The sequence below is a fragment of the Ascaphus truei genome, chromosome 5 (genome assembly GCF_040206685.1).
Source record: "Ascaphus truei isolate aAscTru1 chromosome 5, aAscTru1.hap1, whole genome shotgun sequence".
NCBI classification, from domain to species: Eukaryota; Metazoa; Chordata; class Amphibia; order Anura; family Ascaphidae; genus Ascaphus; species Ascaphus truei.
This window is the reverse complement of record NC_134487.1, coordinates 289,276,022-289,300,082: the sequence shown is the minus strand read 5'-3', so window position 1 is coordinate 289,300,082 and position 24,061 is coordinate 289,276,022. Positions and strand designations below refer to the sequence as shown.

Genomic DNA, 24,061 nt, shown 5'->3' with positions numbered 1-24,061 from the left:
GAGGAATTTCTCTGTTTAGATAGGTGGTACATAGCACTATTGATATGTTCAGGATTTCCTCATACCTAATTATTAGAGACTACTAAAAACTCTCCAGATAACTGGTTAGAACTATATAATTATCCTAATGAGAAACATATGCAAGGTTGCTTTCAAATATGGATGTTCTGCTTTTAAATTGATGGCATTAATGCACAGTAATTTGTGCTGACATCCAATGGGACACACAAGGAGGTAAATCTCCAGCGCGAGGAGAGCGAGTCCCAAGCTTCCATCCCATGTGCATCTTTAAAAGCTGTGGCACGTATCGGAAGATAAAAGATTTAAAGTTACACTGGTAGAAATAGAAAGCATGAATGCCAACTACCTGCCAAAAGTAGTTCCACAGCTGCCACCTCTCCAATGTTGAACAAATCACTAAGGATGAAGGCTTCTTTGATGAGCTGTTCTGGGAGGAGTCTGGTCCCCTGCTGCCCTTGAATAGCAATGCCCTCTGTGCTGGCTTTCTGTACCTTGTCATGCTGCTGGACACTCTTTGGCTATGAAGCAAAAGAATAATGAATAGCAACAAACACTAGTATTAGAGCATAAAAGTGCGTTGCCTTTCATTCCAACGAGAACTTGTTGTAATAGGTTTTTTTTTATGTTTAGATTCTGATCCATTGTGACGTTTGTCAGTGCAATTGCATCTCATTCGGTTTCCTTGGCAAAGAACCTCACAGAAATTACAGTACCTATTTATCTGTAACTTCAGTGCGTAAATACAGCAGCCAACAGAAAGTTGCAACGTTTCCAGAATATAGCGTTTCGAGTTTCTATTGGCGACCCCCAACAGTCACATTTTTCTGTGTGTGTAATCACAGGCACAAAAAAAACACTACATACTATATCTCGGGAACCAAGATGGACCACCCAGTTAAGATAAGTAAAAGCTATAAATTAATAATTCTGCTTTAATAATGAAGGCCTTTGGGTTAAAATACAATAGGTCAGTCAATATCGGGTAGATCCAAGATCAGTAATTTGCAGGAAATGTAACATTTTCGAAGATCAAATAATATTTTCTGTAATTAACAGCACCGGTTTGTTTTAGGGCCAAGAAAACAAAGAAGTTAAAATATATACATTTTACAAGGGGAAAAATAAAATAAACAACATACCGGGTTTTTAAAGAGAGAGATGAAGTCAGGTTTGTGTTTTTTCAGAACTATGTCTAGTAAATGGACTGCCTCAGGTTGTCTTTTCCATATCGCATTCGCTACGGCCTGCCAGACGTCTTTGTATGGTCCCCATAGGCTGGCCCCTAGGAAAAAACATCACAGGGAAAAAATGTTTTATAGCTGGTATAAGGGTATTTATCCTTTCATCTTGCTATCAGCTTGTAAAGCCATATCGAATGGCCCGGATGGGATAGAAACGTTGGCCATAGTAATGCAATCAATACCTCCTGCTTTTCATCTGATAATTCACGGCCTGATACTTTAAACCAGCCATAAATATTAAACCCTAGTGTTTTCCTTTAATCAATGCAATAAAGAAAAACCAGTCTGTCAATGACCACGCTACTACAGATTCCTTCTACAAATGTGCCATTCGCATCCATCTCTTTTTCTTTATTCTAAAATAGACATTTCCCGCACGTTTTCCTTTCCAGACTATTCTTTCTAATAGTTGCAAGGATATAACAGACATTTTTAGAATGTGAAATTATTTTGTTTTTAGTAATCTGTCCATTACCGACTGGTTCCCCTTTGCCAAGCAACCTACATCTTGGCAAGAAAACCAACTCAGAAAAACAAGAAGTAACCGGTTCATCACGAATGTCATTAAAAATAAAAGCAATAGATACATAACACCAACCCCGAGAAAGAACAGAAGAAATACATTTGAAAGTCATTGGCATTTGGTGGAGTATAATGTACAGTAAACACGCGGAAGCTAATCTAGTATAACAGTGGGAGATGTTCTGTGGTTATTTGGATGCACTAAATCTATGTTATATATTTAGGGATTCCATTTTGGGGTTTTAACCAAAGGATGATAAAAACCTAAAATGAAGCATCATTTCCTATAAAGTTCCACCTCTTGCCCAGTCACCGTTCGGACACAAGGGGCTTATGGAAACTAAAAGGAGTGCACTGAAACACCAAAATAAAGTGCGTCAGTTTTACGTTGTTACATAAAAGATTATTTATTTTTTTAATAAAATGAAAACACAGATTTAACACAGAAGAAAAAAAAAAAAAAAAAAAAACAGGATACTGACAAATATTGCAGGAAATGCTACAGTATGCCTGTATGCAAACTTACTTTATGGTATTAGGGACAGTTTTGCCTACATTGTTTCTATATTTTATACCTACACATTACAGCATTTGATGCCCATTCTCTCAATATATAGCCAGAACCCCAAACCCCAGAATGCTTCAAGGAAAGACGACACCCAGCATGTGTTATTTGGCAAAAATAGGTAATAGAGGACTATGTCCGTGTGGTGATTTCGATCTCTGCACTAATATAGTACATTACCTAGTCAGCTGCAACGGCTACCAATTTCTGAAAGAAATAACACTACTGACATTTATACGGCAGCTGGCCTACAAATCAGGTGTAACAGGATTCCAAATGACATTTTTAAACTGTTTCCTTTGTACTCGGATTCTTCTTCTCGATTATGCCATTCAATTCATTCTTTAAAACAAGTGAGGGGCTTTAAAAATTTAATTTGTAGCCAAAACTTCCATATGGGTTTCTGGTATGTGACATATGCAAAAACAAAATGCCAGCTACCCAGAACTGTCAAGTCTGCTATCCACAATCTCAAAACCTTTTAGACCCTAGTGGGATCTCATTTTCACCGTGTATTAGGTGTGATATTGCCAAGAAAATAAAACAACAATACTTTGAGTTATGAGCTTCAACTTTCTTTGCAAAATATAAAAAATATTATTTGAAATAATTTTTTCCCTTTCTACAACAAAAATATGGCAGAAACCAACTGAAATTAATTTCAAATAGCTTCACTCCGGATTGCCCCTGCATCCTCAATGAGGATGTCTTTAGAGGGGGCTCACGCGAGCGTCTGCAGGCGTGCGGAGGTGTTGGATTTTTCAGCCGACAGCCAAGCTGTTTTTCACAGCGCTGTCGGCTGAAAACATCCAATCAGCGCGAAGCAGCGTCAACGTCACAGCGCCATGACGTTGGTGCGTCGCGGGGCGATTGGCCCAGCGACGTCACTGCCCCGCCTCCCGATCGCGCCCGCATGTGCATGAAATGGCACAGATTTCAGCACTGCTACCCCCTCTATGGACGTGGCCTTACTCTGTACTACACTGAAATTGTGAAAGAAAAGCGCTATATGAAATTAAAGTCATTACTAGTTCCACTGAAATCATGCATAATAAATCTGATCAACTTGTCATTGAGGTGAAACAACCAAGAGCAACAACTACACCTTCATTCAGAGTAATGTAAAATACTTGTACAGGTTTCTCCCCCCTTCAAAACAAATCTAGTTTTAGCCTTTTATACCAATCACTGTTCAGTTAAAATTGCAAAAAGTGAGATTTGGAAGAATATTTAGAGACATCCATCTGTCATTTAACTATTGGATAAGGAAACAAAAGTTAAAAGGAAAAACCTATAATATTTTTTCAATTCAGCATCAAGAGGTCCTCCCACAGCCAATATTTCTGGGTGCTAAAGTTTTAAAACTCCATGATCTTTCTTCTACACTCATTGATTTTCATTAAAGTGGTACATTTAGCTGCAGAATGCCAAAGCATTCATTTGGGTCACTGGGCCCAGATAACGCTGATATCCGAGGGAGAGGACAGTTACACAACTTAACCTATCACTGGAACCTTTAAGGACCACTTAACTGTTACACAATTTCCTCCACTCTGCAGAACACCAGGAAACCGCACTCATATGTAACAAAATTACTATGGCATCAAATTTCATACGCCGCATCTATCTCAAAAAGGTACTGTACTTATATTTGATGTCCTTTTTCTATGAAATCTAGATGTACATATTGCACCTATTTATGCTCATCTATAAGAGCTGAAGAGCACTCCACTGCCTGTCTCCCATTGGTGAAGCTCAGAACCTCATATGTATAATTGTATTTATATAAAACTAATTTATGCAGTGCTTTTCAAAATTACGATAGAAGGTAAATACAATGGGGATAAGCACGACAAGTAAATTACAACATAAGGAAAAGGGAGGTCCTGCCAGAAGAGCTTACAATCTAAGTGGCATGTTCGGACAGGAGATAAAAAAGTGCATTAAAAGTACAGCCAGGGAGGTCAAGGGCACCTGGAGTCAGTTGTAGAGGCGTCAATAATTTAATGAAATACTTATTTTAAGAGGTGAATTTTCAGCTGGGCTTTGAATGCAACCTTCAGATAATTAGAGCACTGTGAAGATCGATGACGGATGTGAAATTATCAGGTTATAGGGAATTTATCACCACATCTATTTTATATATAAGTACATACAAATATATAGAACAGTGGGTGCCACTATAGCGTGCAGTCTACTGGTGATCTGTGGTCCACTTCTGTCAGTTTAACCCTCATTTGAATTCCTACTACAGCGTGCAGTCTACCGGTGATTGCCGGTAATTTTATGTGCATCAGCGTGATAGACACTCTGATAGCAATTAGGCTTTGTTCCCGCTGGCGCTGAGCGCGCTCATGCTTGGAGAGCTTTATATATATACACACACACATCACCTCGCCAAGCGCCGTCCGCTCAGCGAGCTCAGCACTAGCGGGGACGCAGCCTTATTCAGCGGGAATGTGAAATTGGTTCAGTGATTCATTCCGACGTGTGGCCTGCATATGGAAATTTAAATGCCATCGGTTACAGGCATTTTACGGTGAACCATCAAGAAAATTACGTGGATCCAGTGTCGGGAGCAAACACGCAAGGGATTGAAAGGTCATAGTTGGATGCCAAAATACGCATTTTGAAGAAAATGAGAGGCGTTCCTAATGAGCTACTTCAATCACACCTTGATCACATTTGCTGGAAAGTGCCAAGGAAGGATGCAGAAGATTTGTTTTAACAATTTCTTAAAGACATACGAAGTGTTTATCGTTACAAACCAATGAGCTATATTGTTCCTTTGTAGTATAATAAAAACCAATACATACCATATTGTTCCTTTGTTTAGTAGATAAAGTAGACTGCACGCTATAGTAGAACAGTAAAAGTAGACTGCACGCTATAGTAGCACCGAATAGTGAGTGTTTTATTGGCAACTGAATCATTGCATATAACAAATTACATGTTATCCTGCTGTTATAGGAGGGGATCCCATATTGTCAAAGAAATTAAAGGATAGTTAATTTTACCAATGCTGGCAGCTCTGGTATTTATATTGTTGCATCATCCCATATAACACAATACAACATCCTGTTTTAAGGGGGTTGTAAATAAAACATACATTAAAGCTATTGTACAAAAAGTTAAATACCTGCCAATGCAGACTGTTTTTGGTGGAAACCTCACTTTAAAAAAAAACATTTGATTAAAGGAGTAGGTAGAAATAGTATCTTTTATTGGAAGAGCACATATGCATAAGCTACAAAAATGTTGAACCAAGCAGGTTTCTACATTGGCGTCGTATAGATATAGATCAGCACCTGTCAACTCACTGGTTACATAGAGAATATATATATATATATATATATATATATAATATCTGCTATTCATTTGATATAGCTTCACTCAGTGTACTTAATCAGATTTAATGTCATATGAGCATTTCTGTGGCACTTTTATTGTGTCTAATTCAGGTATAAAACCCCCTCTGTGTTTAGAATAGATGGTGCTTGTGAGGGGCGGGTATCCTCCAGTAGACATGTGGCGATGTTAGCGCGAGGATTTGGGGGGAGACCACTCGCACCGGATACAGGGGAAAGGCCCGCACCGCCGTGCCACCCTCGGGTACCCAGACTCCTGCTCCTCTCTCTCCTCCCCGGGCCCAGAACACGCGCTTTATTTTTTGGTTTTACCTGAATTTACCGCCAACGGCGCCGCCATCTTGGGAGACACCCGGGAAGGCGCCTGCGTCACCGCCGGGCTGCCCTCTGAGAAGCCTGAAAACAACCGGGGGGGGAGAAACGGCGCCTTTTCCCTCAGTGCTTCATTTCCAAATTCAAAACAACGCAAGCGGCGAAGCGGTCACGTAACTCGCACTTTATTTTTAGGCAACTCTTGCCAACTCCTGTTGAAGGGAGGCAGGGGAAAGGTTAAAGTCGCGAATGGGTTGTTGGGAGTCGTAGTTCACTGGGAGGGCGAAGACGCGGTGGTCCACGGAATGTGAACTACATTTCCCAGCATCCTTTGCCGATGGGTGGCTTTGCTAGGAATACTGCGAGCGCGTTGCTTTAACCTTTTTGCTGCCGGAGGCGCCACCCCCTAACTCATCCGGCAGTGAATGCGTTGCAATTTACTCGATCCAAACCACTGCAGCGCCTGTCATGCTTTCGCTGCAGGGGGAATCCCTGCTGCTGCTGGCCCGAGAGCGCGTGCTGTACGTCCAGAACTACAAATCCCAGCATGCCGCGCGTGGCTCCTCCCGCCCGTTACCACGATCCCCTCTCCTCCCCGCGCATGCGCAGCACCCCTCCCCTCCTCCCACACACAGAGAGCAGTATCCCCCCCAATGTAAGATGGTGGCCGTCTGCTCGTGAGATCTAACCGAGGGGGGACAAAAAAGTGGGAGATCTACAGGACTTGGTGCCGCCCCACACACCCCATCCTTCCGGGAAACGAGAAAAGAGACGGGCGGGGGGACAAGGGAAGAAGAGAGGAGGAGGGAGAGAGGAAAATCAGCAACTGCCACAGGAGGAGGAGTCACCGGCCCGCCCCCCGCCCGCCATTACAATCCCAGCAGGCACACACCGAGCTGTAACCCCGGCGCAGGAGGCGGTGCGAGGGTAAGTGCTGGTAGGGAGCTCACGTGCCTCAACCTCCCGCGCGTTATCACCGGGGGCCGCGGCCTACTTCTCCACAACCTCATTCCTCCCCCCACCCCGGCTTTCATTCTCCCATCCTGCCATCCAGGCCTCCACCCTGCTTTCCCACACTGAAGGGGGGGAGAGACAAGGCCTCACCCTGCTATCCCTCACTGAATGGGGGGGAAGAGAGAGAGACTAGGCCTCACTCTGCTATCCCTCACCCTGTGCATGGGGGGACAACAGGGAAGTCATGGTCTCCATCAGCCTGGTACTGTACAAACCAAACAGGAAAGGCAGAGCAGTGACCCACCACTTCATACTGCCATATACTTGGGATATGCTATGTCTTGTATATAATGTATACCCTATTCACCTATGTAACTATTTGTAACCATGTATAATTTGTCATTTTAACTCTATGCCCAGGACATACTTGGAAACGAGATGTAACTCTCAATGCATTACTTCCTGGTAAAACATTTTTATAAATAAATAATATGCCGCTGGTTCTGACAGGGAGAAGGGGCAGCACAGTGTCAGTATACAAAACCCATAGGCAGGTGTGAACATAATTCATATTACCTATAACTAACATGAGAACAGACACATGACTTGACACTATCCCCCACCAAATGGTAGTAGAGGAAAATGACTAACCCGCATTATATTTTCCGTAGACTGAAACATGTTTTACCCTAAATGAGAGGGTAGAACCCACCGGCACCCTATATTGCCAATTATGTATTAGCAGACATGAGAAGTGAATGATATGCGAGACCCTGTTTCCATACCATTGTTTCCTTCTGCTTTTATTTTTTTGAGGTTATTTTATATTCCTGCCACCTTTTTAATGTGTCATGTGAAGTCCCACACATCAACATCTGCAACTTCATTGAATACAACATTTCTCTTAACCTGTTTTCAGCACACAAAACAAGATGTTGCTAGAAGCAAAGGTGGCTTTGTCATTTAATACAATTCCTCATTTTGCTCCTTTTTGGTACTGGAAACTTGTCAGCTGGATCTTCCAACACCATGTAACACTGGAATCTAACTTGGACCCATCTTTTGATGATCTTTTTAAATTATGCCTTTGTGGAGTAATCTAAGTTTGCTCTCATCTAAATACAGATCTTGTTTTGCACAATACATAACATATTTCTTAGAACAGTGTTACATTTTTAAACACCTTTTATATTTCTCCCAAATGAGAATAACCTCTGTCTCTGATGTATATGTTGACCCTGTGCAAAGTGAGTAACTCAACTATTTAGCACCCTCTTAATGGATGGGATATTCTTTCTCTGCAAGGAAGTTGGGGCCGTTGACATATTTAGTGTTTTAACAAGTATGACGATTATTAGTGTTTGTACACAACAAATGGTTAGGAGGGGGAGGGAGTTGCCATCGCTTCTTCCCCTGTTTTCAAAAGCAGTCAGTGACAAGGTCCTACAGCTTCTATCATATCTTTTCAATGCAAGGTTATGTTGACAGGCAGAGCAGATATACCTTAATGGGTGGTTAGTGAGTAGGAATCGCATGTATTTGGTTTAAAGTGGAAACGTATTTTTAATTGATTGGGTGTTTTTTTTTTATATTTTTAGGCTGTCACTTCTTTTTATCTTTCTTCCCTGTACTATTCCTGATTTTGTATCCCTTTCCTCCCCCCCCCCCCCCCCCCCAATTACATCTTCTATTTTGGGATGGAGATGGTGACACATTATTGCAGACATGCTGCTTTCCAATCATAGCCTTCAGCCATCTCCTTTAATTCCTGTGCAATGCCATTGCCTCAGTTAGTCACAGACGGTGATAGAAACATGCCATGGACACATTGAGATGTGCCTCTGAACATTTTCTGTTCAAGGAACAAGAAGTGTTGTGTGGCGTGTATGACAATGACCATATGTACAGTCACAGGAAAAGAACTGCTGCCTGTAGAATTTTACTCGTAATAGTTCCTTTATAAAGTGAAGCAAAAGAAGGATATCAAATGCAGAATAAAGCGTGTGAGAAAATATTTCAATTCATTTAATAGTCTTAAAGTGTGTGTGTGTGTGTGTGTGTGTGTGTGTGTGTGTGTGTGTGTGTGTGTGTGTGTGTGTGTGTGTTTTATATAGTTGGAGAGATATAGTTATATAATCTCATGTTTATGTAGATATGCACACAAATATTCACCTACAGTGTATGTAGATGTATGTGCATGTCTTTATGTATATGGTAGAACCGCTTGTTAACTGTAAAACTTATTAGCAGAGAGACTCCTTTTCTAATCAGTACCTCTTTAATATATATTCGTATATGATGTTTTGAGATATTATGAGGTGTGTATATATTCTTAAACTACTCATATATTCTGCACATGTAACAATATGCACACAGTTAATTCCTTCAAAAACCTTAGAAATTCATTTACAATACCAAGGACACAAGGATATAGTGCTTGTCCACACTAACTAACCACATGGTGGCTTAATAGTCTCCCAAAAGAGATTCTTTTCATTTAGCAGAACTTCTAATACATTGTAAAGTAATCACTGCATGTTGATTATTTGAAGGCAAAGAAACCTGTTATTTAATGTTAATTCTGAGATGAATGCACGTTGGGGGATGCCCGGGTATATTTAAATATCCCGGATTGACAGAGTGCAAAACCTATTTTTTCAGCAATAGGTAGACCGTTGAGTTGTGTCTCTTGGCTCTGCGTTTTGTGCCCCTTACATTAAATGGTTAGAAGAATATATTACGGTTCAAGGTGACTATAGCTGGTATTTGAAATCATGGACTTGGTCACAAATAGGGAGAGAGCAGTTGCATCATACTTTAGTGGTAGTGTACCAGAAAGCTGTGATCATACTAGGGTATAAAGTCATAGGGAAGCATAAGTTATGTTACCTGTATATGCTAAAGGCCATTTGCGTTTCACTAGATGGAATTAGCCCAAATCACTACTTTCTTTCGCATACATAAAACATTGATGGTGGTAAGTGTATTTACTTCTTGCCTTTCGGTGCCGATCAGAACTTTTCCTAAACAGAAGAATCCCCATGACATGCTATCTTTGTTGTATTTGGCTTAATTAGCTACTGTATACAGTACAAAACTCTGACACTTGTTTTGTGTCAGATGTCACACGTTTTGTGGTGTTGGACTGTTTTGTTGCACAAATAGTGTGGTGTTTTGATTCTTCACACGTGTTGAGTCTGTTTCAGTGAGATGGATGATACTGTCAATATCAATCACTTAGACCATGCAAAATTAAAGAAAACCTTAGTTGTATGATTGTTCCCTAATGATTGAAGCATCGCCCAATTAAAGATGAAAAGAAAATAAATTTGATTTGGATCTTTGTCAGACAGACAATTGGGTAATTAGCCAAGATGCCAACTGAGGTCAGGTGTAGGTAGTGCTGGCTGGGGAGATCCTACACAAGTGCAAGAAATACCTCGTGCTAATTCGGAAAGGATAGTGATGTAACAATTATATTTTTCATTTAATTTACAATGCTTCTGTTTGAGCGCTGTTCATTTTCTATGGTTAACTCATTGTGGGTTATATTACTATAAAATCTGCACGTGAGGTTAAATTGTTTTTAATTGGGCAGTTGAAAGGGTATGTTGTGGTTGCTTAATTAGGTTACAAGATATGCTTTCTGCAGATTTAAACACTGACATGCCATAAACCTTGATTTTGATCAGAAGGCCTATTCTCAACCCTTTTTTTTCCCAAGAGTGACCCTTAAATGTAGAAGGAAAAAAATGACACCGTTGTACTTATTAAACCAGGAAATACATTGTGCTTTATATGTGTCTAAAGGGCAGGTTGGGAGCGTTTTGTTGTAGAAAAATGCCACCCTGAACACAATGTAGTTTGTAGTACAAAAGACAACTAACTGATACTGAGAGCAGAATGGATAGAAAACGGTACCGTCTTCCAGTGCATTATATTTAGGGAGTGAGGAATGAGGGGGGGTCCATAAACTAGAAAAACAACATGTAATCAGCCACTATGCAAGAAGCCGGTGTGAAGTGTTTCATATTGTAGTATTAGTAGGAATTCATAAAGTAAGATCAAGTCGGTGCATTTGTTCTATTGCTGAAACATGAATTCCTCGCTTTCTATGAGTAGCGGCATTTTCCGTGTTAGTTGTCTGATGCCTTCACCCACCCCAGACAAGTTTGTTTTTCACTTGACCTAAACCCTTTTCATTTTCTTGTAAAGTTTTTCTACTCAGGGCTAAAGAAAGCAAAACAATGTGATGTGGGATGGCCAGACATTTGTTTAAATCTTGACGCAGGCCTATCACCTTGATAAGTCAATTTTCGGACCAAAATGTTTTAACATCCCATGTACATGGGACCATCTCCCTTACCAGGGTATATTGAGTGTGTTAAAGTAGACGAATTGTTAACACTTAAGGGTGGTTTCATTGTATTGTATGTCTTTATTTATATAGCGCATTACATAGCGCTTCACAGTAGTAATAATAAAATCAAATAAATAACAGATAATATAGATAACAGGTCATGGGAATAAGTGCTTCAGACATAAAAGTAACATTAAGGAAGAGGAGTCCGTGTTCCGAGGAGCTTTCAATCTAATTGGTAGGTAGGGAGAACGTACAGAGACGAGTCATTCATTGATAATCATTTAATAATGCACATGCTTTCTTATTAAAGCAGCAATTCTACTTTCTGCCTTTTTTTTATAATTTGTATATGTAACGCGTGGGACAATGTATACTCTTACATAAGGTCGCAATCGTTTTGATGCTCCTGTTGTAAACCAGTAAAAATCCTGATTGTGTGCCTAATGAAATGGCGGCCTTCTAACTTTGTGCTGCAGCTGATATGTAACATTATACAGCAGGACCCCGCTCATACTGCGTGTTCCATTCCAGGCCGCCGCCATAAAGCGAAAATCGCTGTAAAGCGGGGCAGGTTGGGAGCGTTTTGTTGTAGAAAAATGCCACCCTGAACACAATGTAGTTTGTAGTACAAAAGACAACTAACTGATACTGAGAGCAGAATGGATAGAAAACGGTACCGTCTTCCAGTGCATTATATTTAGGGAGTGAGGAATGAGGGGGGGTCCATAAACTAGAAAAACAACATGTAATCAGCCACTATGCAAGAAGCCGGTGTGAAGTGTTTCATATTGTAGTATTAGTAGGAATTCATAAAGTAAGATCAAGTCGGTGCATTTGTTCTATTGCTGAAACATGAATTCCTCGCTTTCTATGAGTAGCGGCATTTTCCGTGTTAGTTGTCTGATGCCTTCACCCACCCCAGACAAGTTTGTTTTTCACTTGACCTAAACCCTTTTCATTTTCTTGTAAAGTTTTTCTACTCAGGGCTAAAGAAAGCAAAACAATGTGATGTGGGATGGCCAGACATTTGTTTAAATCTTGACGCAGGCCTATCACCTTGATAAGTCAATTTTCGGACCAAAATGTTTTAACATCCCATGTACATGGGACCATCTCCCTTACCAGGGTATATTGAGTGTGTTAAAGTAGACGAATTGTTAACACTTAAGGGTGGTTTCATTGTATTGTATGTCTTTATTTATATAGCGCATTACATAGCGCTTCACAGTAGTAATAATAAAATCAAATAAATAACAGATAATATAGATAACAGGTCATGGGAATAAGTGCTTCAGACATAAAAGTAACATTAAGGAAGAGGAGTCCGTGTTCCGAGGAGCTTTCAATCTAATTGGTAGGTAGGGAGAACGTACAGAGACGAGTCATTCATTGATAATCATTTAATAATGCACATGCTTTCTTATTAAAGCAGCAATTCTACTTTCTGCCTTTTTTTTATAATTTGTATATGTAACGCGTGGGACAATGTATACTCTTACATAAGGTCGCAATCGTTTTGATGCTCCTGTTGTAAACCAGTAAAAATCCTGATTGTGTGCCTAATGAAATGGCGGCCTTCTAACTTTGTGCTGCAGCTGATATGTAACATTATACAGCAGGACCCCGCTCATACTGCGTGTTCCATTCCAGGCCGCCGCCATAAAGCGAAAATCGCTGTAAAGCGGGGCCCACTGTACCTTTTGAAAACAGAGATGCAGAGCTGTAAACTGACTGTTTCGCTGACAAATGGCATCTGACAAGGAGTTGCGCATGCACTAAAACTGTTTAGTGACATGCAACTGTGCATGTCATGCCGAAAATTGGCGGAAAAACACTGAACCTAATGAATATGGGTATACATTGGGAAACGCTGTATGAGCGGAACACTGTAAAGAGGAGCGCTGTAAAGCGGGGCCCTACTGTATTACTAAGTAACACATTATTGTTACAACTTTCAAAGTAATGGACAGTCTGTTTGGAACGCATCAACAGATCTGTTTGTGATACTTTGTTACCAAAGGGCAGAGCTTAAAAAGGTGTGTGGGCGCCTGTTTCAAAAGAGGTTGTGAATATGACCTGCTGTAGCAACCGAAGGATGATCTGTACATTTAAAATATAATTAAAAATGGCTTTAGGAGTTTTGGATACTAGCGAACTGATTTATTTGGGGGGGAAGATTTTTCAAGTTTTGCTGCTTTAATACAAATCTTGTGCACATTTAGATTACTGGTTACCCCAGTTTACATTTTAGTGACTGTGGCCATATTGACCTACCGGATAAGTATTCCTGTCCGGGAGATTCAGAGGTTTATTTAGCGGTAACTTTACTGAAAACTTCTGGGTCGGACTGCAGGAGCGCGCTCCTACCCGGCTTTTCTCCTGCTGCTGCTCACATGGATTTCAATGCTCTTCTTCCGCCGCTGCCCCCCATCTAGAGCTCCTACTTACATGGTGATCCTCTTCTTTCGACGCCAACTTCATCTTCCGCTCCTCTCTTCAGCTGCCTCGCCAGCTGACAAAATCCACTTGCCCCAGGCGAGGGGGCGAGTGGATTTGTCAAGAACTGGTAATCCGCAAACTGATCAAATATCACCTGGAAAATCTTATCTTATGGCCATTAGAGAGCGAGAGGTCTCTAGTCATGTTTGTTTCAAGCTTTTGTGTTTAGAGGTCTCCCCAGATCAGAAGAGGAGCACATGCTTATGTCTAAGGCTGTGGACATAGTGTGCGCGCAAGTAGGCGCACGCCTATCACCTGAGCAATCTGTGGACTCCGATGACATGCGCAACGGGGGTCGTGGCCGTGATGTCACCAGGCTGCTACGCCCTCATTGGCTCATGCTCACGTGACGCGGCCGTCGCGTGAAAAATGTAATTTATTTGTCTCCAAATCCTGCTGCGTGCGCAGTATGGCCAGCCTGATTGACTTATTGTTTTTGTACATACTTTATTTTATAAAGCACAAGAGCTATCCTATTGTTTGAAAGTTCTGATTATCACTCTCCAGCTTGTAATGTGCATCCAATATTTAAGTAATTTGTTTTTCTGTTTTTGAGTGAGCCTGGCTCATTAGAGGATGGCCCTGTTTAATTTATATATTTATTTTTAGCAAAGTATTGTAGATTCCCAGTGGATTTAAATGAATCAATATGATAAATAAAATAGAAGCTAGACCATGTCAAATCTGAGTGATTAAGGAGTAGGTTATTGTTGCATGTTTTTAAGTATTCCGCTACCAGAAGCATAATTTAGGTAATAATCGGTTCAAGACGGGCATTACCTGGCTATTAATGCCTAGTTAGTCATTTTGCCTTCAAGACGGCATTATTATAGGCTAAGTTTTTGTTTTTATTATAATTGCCAACATCCCCTTTATTTTGATCTATCAGTGGTACCCCCCATCCTGCTACATCGGATGGCGCCCTCGCCTACCACTCCTTGTGACAGCTCCCTGACTGGCCTCTTGCTGACCGCTCCCCCCACACCTGGACATTACTGCCCATTATAACCTTTAATTTTAGCCAATCGGTAATGTTTGTTTCACTAATGACATGTATCTATACATTGTGGTTTGTCTTTATGCAGAGTATGAAGTGCTAAGGACAGGATTTGTGTGTGTGTGTGTGTGTGTGTGTCCCACTCTGGAAATTATTTTTAAAGTGCATCTGGGCCCATAAAGTGCCCAAGCGTGAATCTCCTCCTAATGCTATCTGATTACCGAAGCCTCCTGAAGTTACTAGGACAACCATTTTTCCCTCTATCCATCCGTATCAAGGCGCGGAATGGTATTCTGCCAATTATGGTAATTTGCTGGCTATGCTGACTTCTTGCCTCTCAGTTATGTCCTGCCAATGAAGCTGCCAGGGGAAAGGGTTCAAGTTGGATTCAGCAGCCCTGCTCCTCATCCTCCTGCCTGGACGCTTTCACTGAAAGGGCCTCTTCGGGTCTTCTGAGGGCAAACTGATGTGTGTTGGGTGATTCAAAGTGTTTGGGAGAAACTGTCGCAGCTTAACTCATTCCCTGTCTTAGTTGTGGCTTTGCTTTTACAAGTAAATCAAATAACACGAGAGAGAAGTCATATTTTTAATTTTGGGAGATCAAGAATAGCTGGTGTAAGGCAAAACTGTAAATTGCAATAACATCGTGACAAAACTGTAAATTGTCCTGAAACCACGGGTAAAACATTTGAATAAAGTATAAGGCTGTTTCCAGCACTCCCCAAAAGAGTCAAGACCATAAATCGTTCTCGAATGCGTTGTTAAACGATCCTAGCATAATAATGTGCTTTAGCATGGTCCACAATGTAAGTCACATCAATGTAAAAAACAAAGAAAAATACTTATACTATACAAAACACCACATGCATGGAAAAAACTATATGCATATAAACATGCATCAAGGGTCCTCTCTACACCATGCTCTGTATGAATATTGTACCCTGAGTAGGACCCGAAGTACAAATGCATGTAATTCTCTACTGTCTGAAGAACACATGTACAGTATCCCTAACGGACATAACGCAAGTCGAATATATTTGGACTTTTGTCTAGATAGACCACTCATAAATTGACATTATTGATTAAGCTTAATCAAGGTTCAGATTTATTTGAAAACATTGTCTTTATATTTTTTTTTGTATTTTAATTGTTTTATTTATAAGTATTCAATAATTCCTATGCTTTGTCCTCAGGAACCTCGGTACACCTATATCTGCTAAATAATAATTATATTGCCCATTTTATAGATTCATGCGCCAGGTTGTTTTCAGTCTAACGGACATAACATAGTATAAATCCCAGTCTAAGGCTGCGTCCATACAAGGACAACAGCGCTGAGCCGTGCGGACACTCCGCGCTGAGCCCCGGCATCCTCAATGAGGATGTCTTGAGAGGGGGCGCAAGCGAGCGTCCGCAGGCGTGATGAGGAGTTGGATTTTTCAGCCGGCAGCCAAGCTGTTTTTCAGCGCGCTGTCGGCTGAAAACATCCAATCATCGCGAAGCAACGTCACGGTGACGTCGGCGCTGTGACGTTGACGTCAGTGCGTCGCGGGCTATTGGCCCAGCGACGACACTGCCCCGCCTCCCGATCGCGCCCGCTGGCTCGCCTGCACGTGCATGAAATCGCACAGGCTTCAGCAGGCAAGCCTCGGCGTCAGCGCGGTTCAGTACTGCTCCCCCCTCTATGGACGCAGCCTAAGATGCAATGGGGCAGATTGGGCTCTATTGCTATTGTGTAACTATAGTGGGTAATAAGTCGACACAAAACATAGCCCGCGAAACAAAGGAGAATGAGGGATCTTCCCTCCATCATAAAAACAAACACACAGGCACTTTCGGTTCTTCTATTACGGCTCCTCCAGCCCGTTCCCTCAAACAGGTCATTTCTGGTGCTTACCTGTAAATTGTTCAAGTCTTTATAATGCTAATCGGCACAGATGATAAACTGCCTTAGTCCCAAAGCGCCACTGGACCATGCTAAAGTTCATTCTTATGCTATGATCATTTAATAACACATTCAAGAAAGATTTACAGTCTTGTGTCTTTTTGGGGAGTGCTGGAAAACATCCTTAGTTATTCTGGACCTTAAAGCTGAGGACCAGCTGCGGTCGGCGGCGCGCGCGTCACTCACCAGCTCCTGACTTCCTCCCGAGCCGACCCCAGTCCCTCCTCACTGCAAGGCTCACTACGCACTGTGACGCGTCAGCCGGAGGGGATGCAAGAGGATTGTGTTCCCGAGCGGTGACGTGTCACGTTGTGCCTGGTGAGCCTCTCAGCGCCGGGGGCTGTACCTTCCTGGAGCTGTCTGAGCTTCCCCCACCTTCTGCTGCGAAGTCACCACAGAGAAGTATCCCAGGGCAGCCCCCTGCGCCCTCAGCCCCGCAGAGCTAGCAGCAGAGGGCATGTGTGTGGGCTCGCTGCTCACCCCGGACAGGCAGGTCCTCCCGCTCCTTCCAGCACAAAGCCGGCAGAAGCACCCTCCTGCAGCACACTGCCGGCAACAGCACCCTCCTGCCCGGGAGACCCCCGCTGCAGCCCTCCGCTTCAACCACGCCCCCCCCCTGCTCCCTACGGACCGCAGATAGCGGTGAAGTGCCTCTCCAGGCGCCGCCTGTATGCAGTGCGAGCGTGCTGTCTGATGCAGCGGTGCCTCGGCCTAAAGCAGCAGTCCAAGTTGACGGTTTTTTTCCCCTTTTTTAATATGTGCATCAATACAATCCACACAATAAGTAATTGGCTAAGTTGATGATCGATCCGTTTTGCTGTGATTGATCGGTGAAGATTCTGCTCGGGGGTTCACTAATTGGCTCTCAGTGGAGCGGAAGAGGACCAAAGATACAAAGTTCTGTAGGGGAAGATCATGTGACCAGGCAGTCACTGGATCCAATTGGTGTACTGCTAGAGAGAGGGCAGGGCTCAAAAAGGGGTTTGCCAGAGCCTGAAGGGGATGTGACTTTGCAAATGGTTGCTATAGAAACAAAAAATGCTTCAAGTATTTTAATACATTACTTTATATTACTTTACATTGTAATACATTCAAAATAATAATTCAGTGTTTTTCATTTAAAAAAATGCTACTAGTATTTTCTCATAGTACAGAAATGATTTATTTTAATAAAAAAACACACGTAGGATATTGCTTGATTTGCAGCTCTAAGGGAGGTCCGTTGTTTCCGTGCACAAACCGGTTTGCAATTCAATTGTTTTTTTATTCTTGAGTGGTGCTGTCTGTTCTACAAATTAGAACAAAACTTATTTCACATCCTCCATATGTAGATCAGGGGACATAGAACACCAGTTACAAAATATCTAGTGGCTGTTTTAGGATTACAAACTTTGTGCAGCAGAGTGAAGAAGGATGCAGTTATTCCATAGACAAAGTGGGGACCGGGTTATCAGTACAACTACCAATGGTACTGGTGCCTCAGGGCCCATTTGGCCTTTCAAGTACAACCTTGCTACGCGTTATTACACTTAGACTCTAGATTTCTGTAGAGCCTTTGATCTTTAATTCTTAAAACCTTAGACTTCAGGATTTCATTGCAGGCTACACACATCATACTTCAAAAGTGACTTTCATGTAGATGGCTTCATATTGTGACCAACATGTGGCCCTGTGATGTTCAGTTGGAATGGGAGATTTAAGACTGGCCAATACTGTTCTCAAGAACTTTTTTTTTTTCATCTGACCACTTTGTCTGATTAAAAATTGTTCATATAATATTTGATGAGCAAATAGTCATATTGTAGAGGTGAGGGACTTATGAGATGTCACTGAACCATAACTAACTTTTCCAGTAATGCACAATAAGGATCCAATGACCTGCCCCATTTTTGTTGTATAATTTAAACGTTTAACAAGACCGAAAGCCTCAGTGCTACATCCAATATGACAAATTTATATAGTTAAATACTTCTGGTTTTATTTTCATAAGTGAGGGGTCATTTAAATTCTTTGGGCCAAAGGTTTGAGGTTGTAGAGCCACGCCACGGTATCCATCCCCTCCATTGCACGTCCTAATTCTACTGTACCTGTAAAAAGCTCTTTTAACCTCTCTAATGGAGGGAGAACTGTTTTTTAATAGACTGGTCAGTCACCGGTGTATAACAAGACCTGCCATTTAAAAGTGGGATGAGTGGGATGCGCATGCGCGGCTGGTTGAGGATGGCTGCATAGACACACAGCTCCTCCAACCGCCGGCACAATAAAGCAATTAAACAATAGCAAAACCAGCATTTTTGAGAAAAAAAACATAGCGACGGCTGCCTAAACCCTTCCCAGTTAAGATAATCCACCCCAAAAAAGGATGGCAGCTACAAGACAAAAGACTCGCCGAAAGTCAGATGTCAGGGCCTACTTCACCGGCCAAAGCAAGGCAGGGACTGCAGAGATGTCAGCAGTATCTGACTCAGACTCAGCCCAGGATGCAGAGGGCTCCGGAGCGGCAGCAGAACAAACAAAAGTCATCAAAAAAGAAATATCAAGACTATTAATTGATCTCAAATCTTTCTTCAGAGGAGAGGTGGAGGGGCTCAGACATGATCTGGTACAGATAGGGACGAGGACCAACGACCTGGAGGAGCGCATGGACGTTAGCTCAACTGCCCACAAGGAGACAAACTCCCGGGTACAAGCGCTGGAACAGAGAGTGGCAGAGTTGGAAGCCAGACAAGAGGACGGGGAGAATAGAGATCGAAGAAATAACCTCAGAGTGAGGGGGATCCCAGAAGAAATTCTGGATCCAGAAGCTTTACTCTCCCGCTGGATGGCCTCAATATTACCAGGCAGCCCGGCCTCAGACTTTAGGATGGACAGATGCCATAGGGCCTTACGATCCAGACCCGTGCCCTCCAATCCCCCTAGGGATGTGATCCTCCGGCTCCACTACTTCTCTGTCAAAGAAGAGGTGAGCAGAATAGCCCGTGCCACCCCACACATTACCTTCGAGGGGATTACCCTGTTGATCTTCCAGGATCTGTCCCCGCTGACACTGGCCAGACGGAGAGCTGTGGGGCACATAACTAAGGCCCTAAGGGACAATGAGGTGCGCTACCGTTGGGCATTCCCATTCGCCCTAGTAGCCATCAAAAACGGCAGACCGCAGGTGCTCAAGCACCCCTCAGAAGGGGCAGCCTTCCTTAAAAAACTGGGTGTGCGGGGATCACAGGACAATGGAGCGGAGGGAGCCCAGCAGGGGAAGAGGACGGACTCCCCGACAGGAAAGCAGGGCACCTCTCCCACGCCGGAGAGGAGAATCAGCAAGGAGGGGGGCAGAGGGAAAAGCCCGTAAAGGAGAGACTCTATACAGTTCAAGAGCTGCAGTTGCGCCCGTTGCGCAGTTTAAACACACCCTGCCACACAGGCTACACCAGACATCCCCCTACCGTGAGATTGCCGAGGTTCCGGAGTTGTCCCGAGTCCAAAGATGACGGCATTCAGCAGATGGCCGCAGCGCATGGGTCCCCAAAATGGCGGATATGCACCTAATGGTGAGGAAGAAGGACGGAAGGGCGCGAGATCTCCAATGGCGGCGGGGGTTTCGGCGGGAAGATCTGCTCTGCCGGATGGACCCGCCCAGGGAGCCTCCCCCGATCCAGCCCTCTCGTCTCGGCAGTCCACCGCGGAATGAGATCAACACGCCCACACCGGTGACGTCATGGATCCCGCTATCACGAGAGTTGGAGGAGAGGCGCGGTGAAGAGCCCGGGCGGACGCCAGGATGACGTCAGATGCGAGGCGACCGGCTAGGAGTACAGCGATCTCCTCTGGCGGGGGCACGCGAGCTCCTCCGCCGGGGAGGCGATCACAGGACAGGCGGAGTCCCGCAGAAAAGACTCAGCGGTGCAGAAGGAGGTTGCCTGGCCGCTCGAGGAGGGGACATGCACGGGCGGGAAGGAGGAGGGGGGAGGGGGGGAGGGAAGAGGTAGCACAGGCCCCCATCAGGGACAGGAGACAAAGGGGGGAAGACAGCATAGACAAGCCTAATAGCCATAAACAAAGCAGAGTACAGGGGCAAAGTATCATGTACTGAGCAAGAATAGCATAGAGTAGATAGCGGACAAAAGAACATGAGTGAGAACATAGGGGTACTGGAGCGGCGCAAGCGGAGGTCTCCCAGGAGAGATAACTGAAATGCGGCAACGAGGGACCCGGCAGGATCCTAGAGGGAGGGGGAGAGAGGGAGAGCACCCGAGCCCGGAAGCAGGGAAGAATGCATGAGGGGAGGTAGAAACGGTCAGCGGTTAAAAGGGCAGGCAGAGAACAGGGTGAAAAGTTGTAGTTACAGTTTTAGATAAAAGGAAGAGTTCATGATTCGAGCTCAAGGTAGTTAAACGCTTAAGTTTGGATTAATAAGAGTTAATAAAATAGATAGAAGAGAAGTTAGTTGTTAGGTTTTGTAACGCACAGAGCGGCCGGCGGGGAGGGGGGGCAGCCACCACTCTGCCTGCAGGCATGTGCGTCTTCGCCAGGAGGGGGGTCATATCCCACCTACCTGGTTCTGACCCGGAGATCTGTGGCGAGTTCTGGAAGCCACAGAGAGGGACCAAGGGGGAGGAGGGTCCAGGGAGAAAATCTCTCCTCCGGGCATTGAACCCGAGGTCTTCTAAGACCAATACGGTTCTCATGATGTATTTAGGTGTTTTATGTGTGTACTCTTCCCTCATGTTTTTTCCCTTTCCTCCTCCAGTCCCAACAGGCGGTGGGTTGAATAGGCGCTTCCGGAGTCTACACCACAGAGTCCATGAACAGAACATGTCCAGGGTCAGGGGTAAGATCAGACCGGCTTACATTCTAGGTCCACACAGACACTACTACATAAAATGGAGGTAATTTTCATCTCGCAAAACGCCAAAGGGCTCAACAGTCCACGTAAGCGGAGAGTCGCTTTCACTGAATTCAAGAGGAGAGGGGCTGACGTGGTCTTCCTACAGGAGACTCACTTCAGCTCGCGTAATAATCCAAAATTTCTTGACTCTAGCTTTCGTAAGTTCTTTTTAGCATCAGGGGCAGAGAAAAAGAAAGGTGTAGCTATCCTATTCCAAAATCACACCCCCTTCCAGGTTGAAAAGATTAAAAGGGACCCAAAGGGAAGGTATCTGGTGCTGGTCGGGCTCCTTAAACAGGTCAGAATGACATTAGCGTGTATATACGCTCCAAACGAGGGTCAGATAGACTTCTACAACACATTCTTCCAGAAGCTGCAGGTATGGGCTGAGGGACAAATAATTCTAGGGGGCGACTTTAACACAGTCATGAATGCAAAGGTAGACAGATCTACGTCCCAAAAAAATAATAAGAAAGAAGGGAATAGCTCATTACTGAAAGGCCTTAAACAGACTAGCCTGGTGGACATATGGAGAGAGCAGCACCAGGGAGACCGCAGCTATTCATTCTACTCCCACCCACATGACAGCTACAGTAGGATTGACCACTTCTTTGTATCAGGCAGAATGGTCCCACAAATTTCCGACACAAACATACATGATATTACTTGGTCGGACCATGCATCGGTAGAGCTAAGATGCACCCAATTGAGTAATGCCAGCCCGGGAGCAAACTGGAAGCTAAATGAATCAATAATCAAAATACCGGAGACCCAAAACAAAGTGAAATCTGAAATATCAGAGTATTTCCGGATAAATAGTGGCAGTGTAGAATCCCAATCACTGCTATGGGAGGCTCATAAGGCCACGATTAGGGGGGTTTTAATCGGTATAGCGGCAAATAGGAAAAAGAAAAAGGAAGCCAAATTAGCCCAGCTTTATCACAGGTTACATGAGCTCTCTACTCTACACAACCAGACAGGTAGAGATGTTGATCTGAGGGAGTTGAAGGATGTTAGAATTCAGCTAAACCTCCTCCTCACTTCCCGAGCGGAGAAAGACATGAGTTGGACACAGAGGAAGTTCTATGAGAAAGCTAACAAACCGGACACTATGCTAGCCACCAGACTCCGTAATAGGAAACCAAATTTTAACATTCATTCTATTACGACCGCAGGAGGCCAGAGTTCCTCAAACCCTAAAGTCATAGTAGGGGAGTTTGCGAAATTTTACGAACAGCTGTACAATGGAGAGAAGGTAGTTCACAATGCTAGGACAAGTAGTAATCTACAGAAATTCCTAGCAGACGCAGCCTTGCCACAAGTAAACAGAAAGGAGCGAGAGGCTCTGCAACGAGACTTCACAAGGGAAGAACTAGAGGCGGTTGTAAAAAACTTAAAAGCATCAAAAGCCCCAGGCCCGGATGGGTTCTCCAATCTGTATTACAAAAAATTTATCGGAGTCTTAGCTCCACACATGCTCCAGCTGTTTAATGGAGTATTAGCAGGAGAGCCCTTTCCGGGACAGATGCTCCAGGCGTCAATCTCGGTAATTCATAAAGAGGACAAGGATCCCACTAGCTGCCAAAGTTACCGGCCAATATCATTAATTAACACAGATGTAAAAATCTACGCTAAATTGCTGGCCAATAGATTAAATGTAATCCTGCCGGGGCTCATCCACCCGGATCAAGTTGGCTTCATTAGGGGTAGACAAGCGGCCGACAACACTAGAAGAATTGTTGATATAATAGATTTCATGGGAGCCAACGAGATTCGGGGTGTGGCCCTAAGCTTAGACGCGGAAAAGGCCTTTGACAGGATTGATTGGCCATACCTGGAGTCCACGCTTGGCGCATTTGGGTTTGGAGGCAAATTCCAACAGGCTGTCAAAGCACTATATACGGCACCGTCAGCCAGAGTAGTTCACCAGGGATTCCCCTCGGAACTATTCCCAATTAAAAGTGGGACGAGGCAGGGATGTCCGCTTTCGCCCCTGCTATTCGCCTTATGCATCGAACCACTCGCAGCACAAATTCGGAGTAACGCTGATATCGCTGGGGTACAGATCCATTCGCAGGAGCACAAAGTGGCTCTGTACGCGGATGATATCATTCTAACCCTTGCCAAGCCGCTTATCTCGCTGCCTAATCTGTTCGAGCTTCTAGAGCGTTTTGCCCAGATCTCTGGCTTCAAAATAAATCAAACTAAATCAGAGGCCTTAAGCCTACACCTGCCAAAAGAAATGGAGAAGTTGATAGAACTCAACTTTGAGTTCAGATGGCGTCCATCCGCCATGAAATACCTAGGAGTGCAGATCACAAAAAAGGCGAGCTCCTTATATTCGGCGAACTATCCCAGACTGCTGAGGACTCTCAAAAAAGAGCTGCAGGAA

General features: G+C 43.7%; 2 protein-coding genes across 11 annotated transcripts in view; one reads left to right on the top strand and one right to left on the bottom strand.

Annotated features, from left to right (window-relative positions):
• Positions 1 to 6,582, bottom strand: part of NUP205 (nucleoporin 205) — a 48,878-nt gene extending 42,296 nt beyond the window's left edge. The window contains exons 1-3 of the mRNA XM_075602568.1: positions 6,030 to 6,582; positions 1,161 to 1,303; positions 368 to 539 (exon numbers count right to left, since the gene is read on the bottom strand). Coding sequence (XP_075458683.1) covers positions 368 to 539; positions 1,161 to 1,303; positions 6,030 to 6,057 — 343 coding nt within the window. The 5' untranslated portion in view covers positions 6,058 to 6,582. The remainder of the gene's footprint in view (positions 1 to 367; positions 540 to 1,160; positions 1,304 to 6,029) is intronic.
• The window catches only part of CNOT4 (CCR4-NOT transcription complex subunit 4), an 88,336-nt gene continuing 70,706 nt past the window's right edge, over positions 6,432 to 24,061 (top strand). For 2 of the 10 annotated variants that reach the window (XM_075602573.1, XM_075602571.1), the window contains exon 1: positions 6,438 to 6,956. The gene's annotated coding sequence lies outside the window, so the exon portion shown is untranslated. Of the gene's footprint in view, positions 6,957 to 24,061 lie in introns of all 10 variants that reach the window. The other 8 variants (XM_075602576.1, XM_075602575.1, XM_075602579.1 and 5 more) reach the window with 6 other exon arrangements.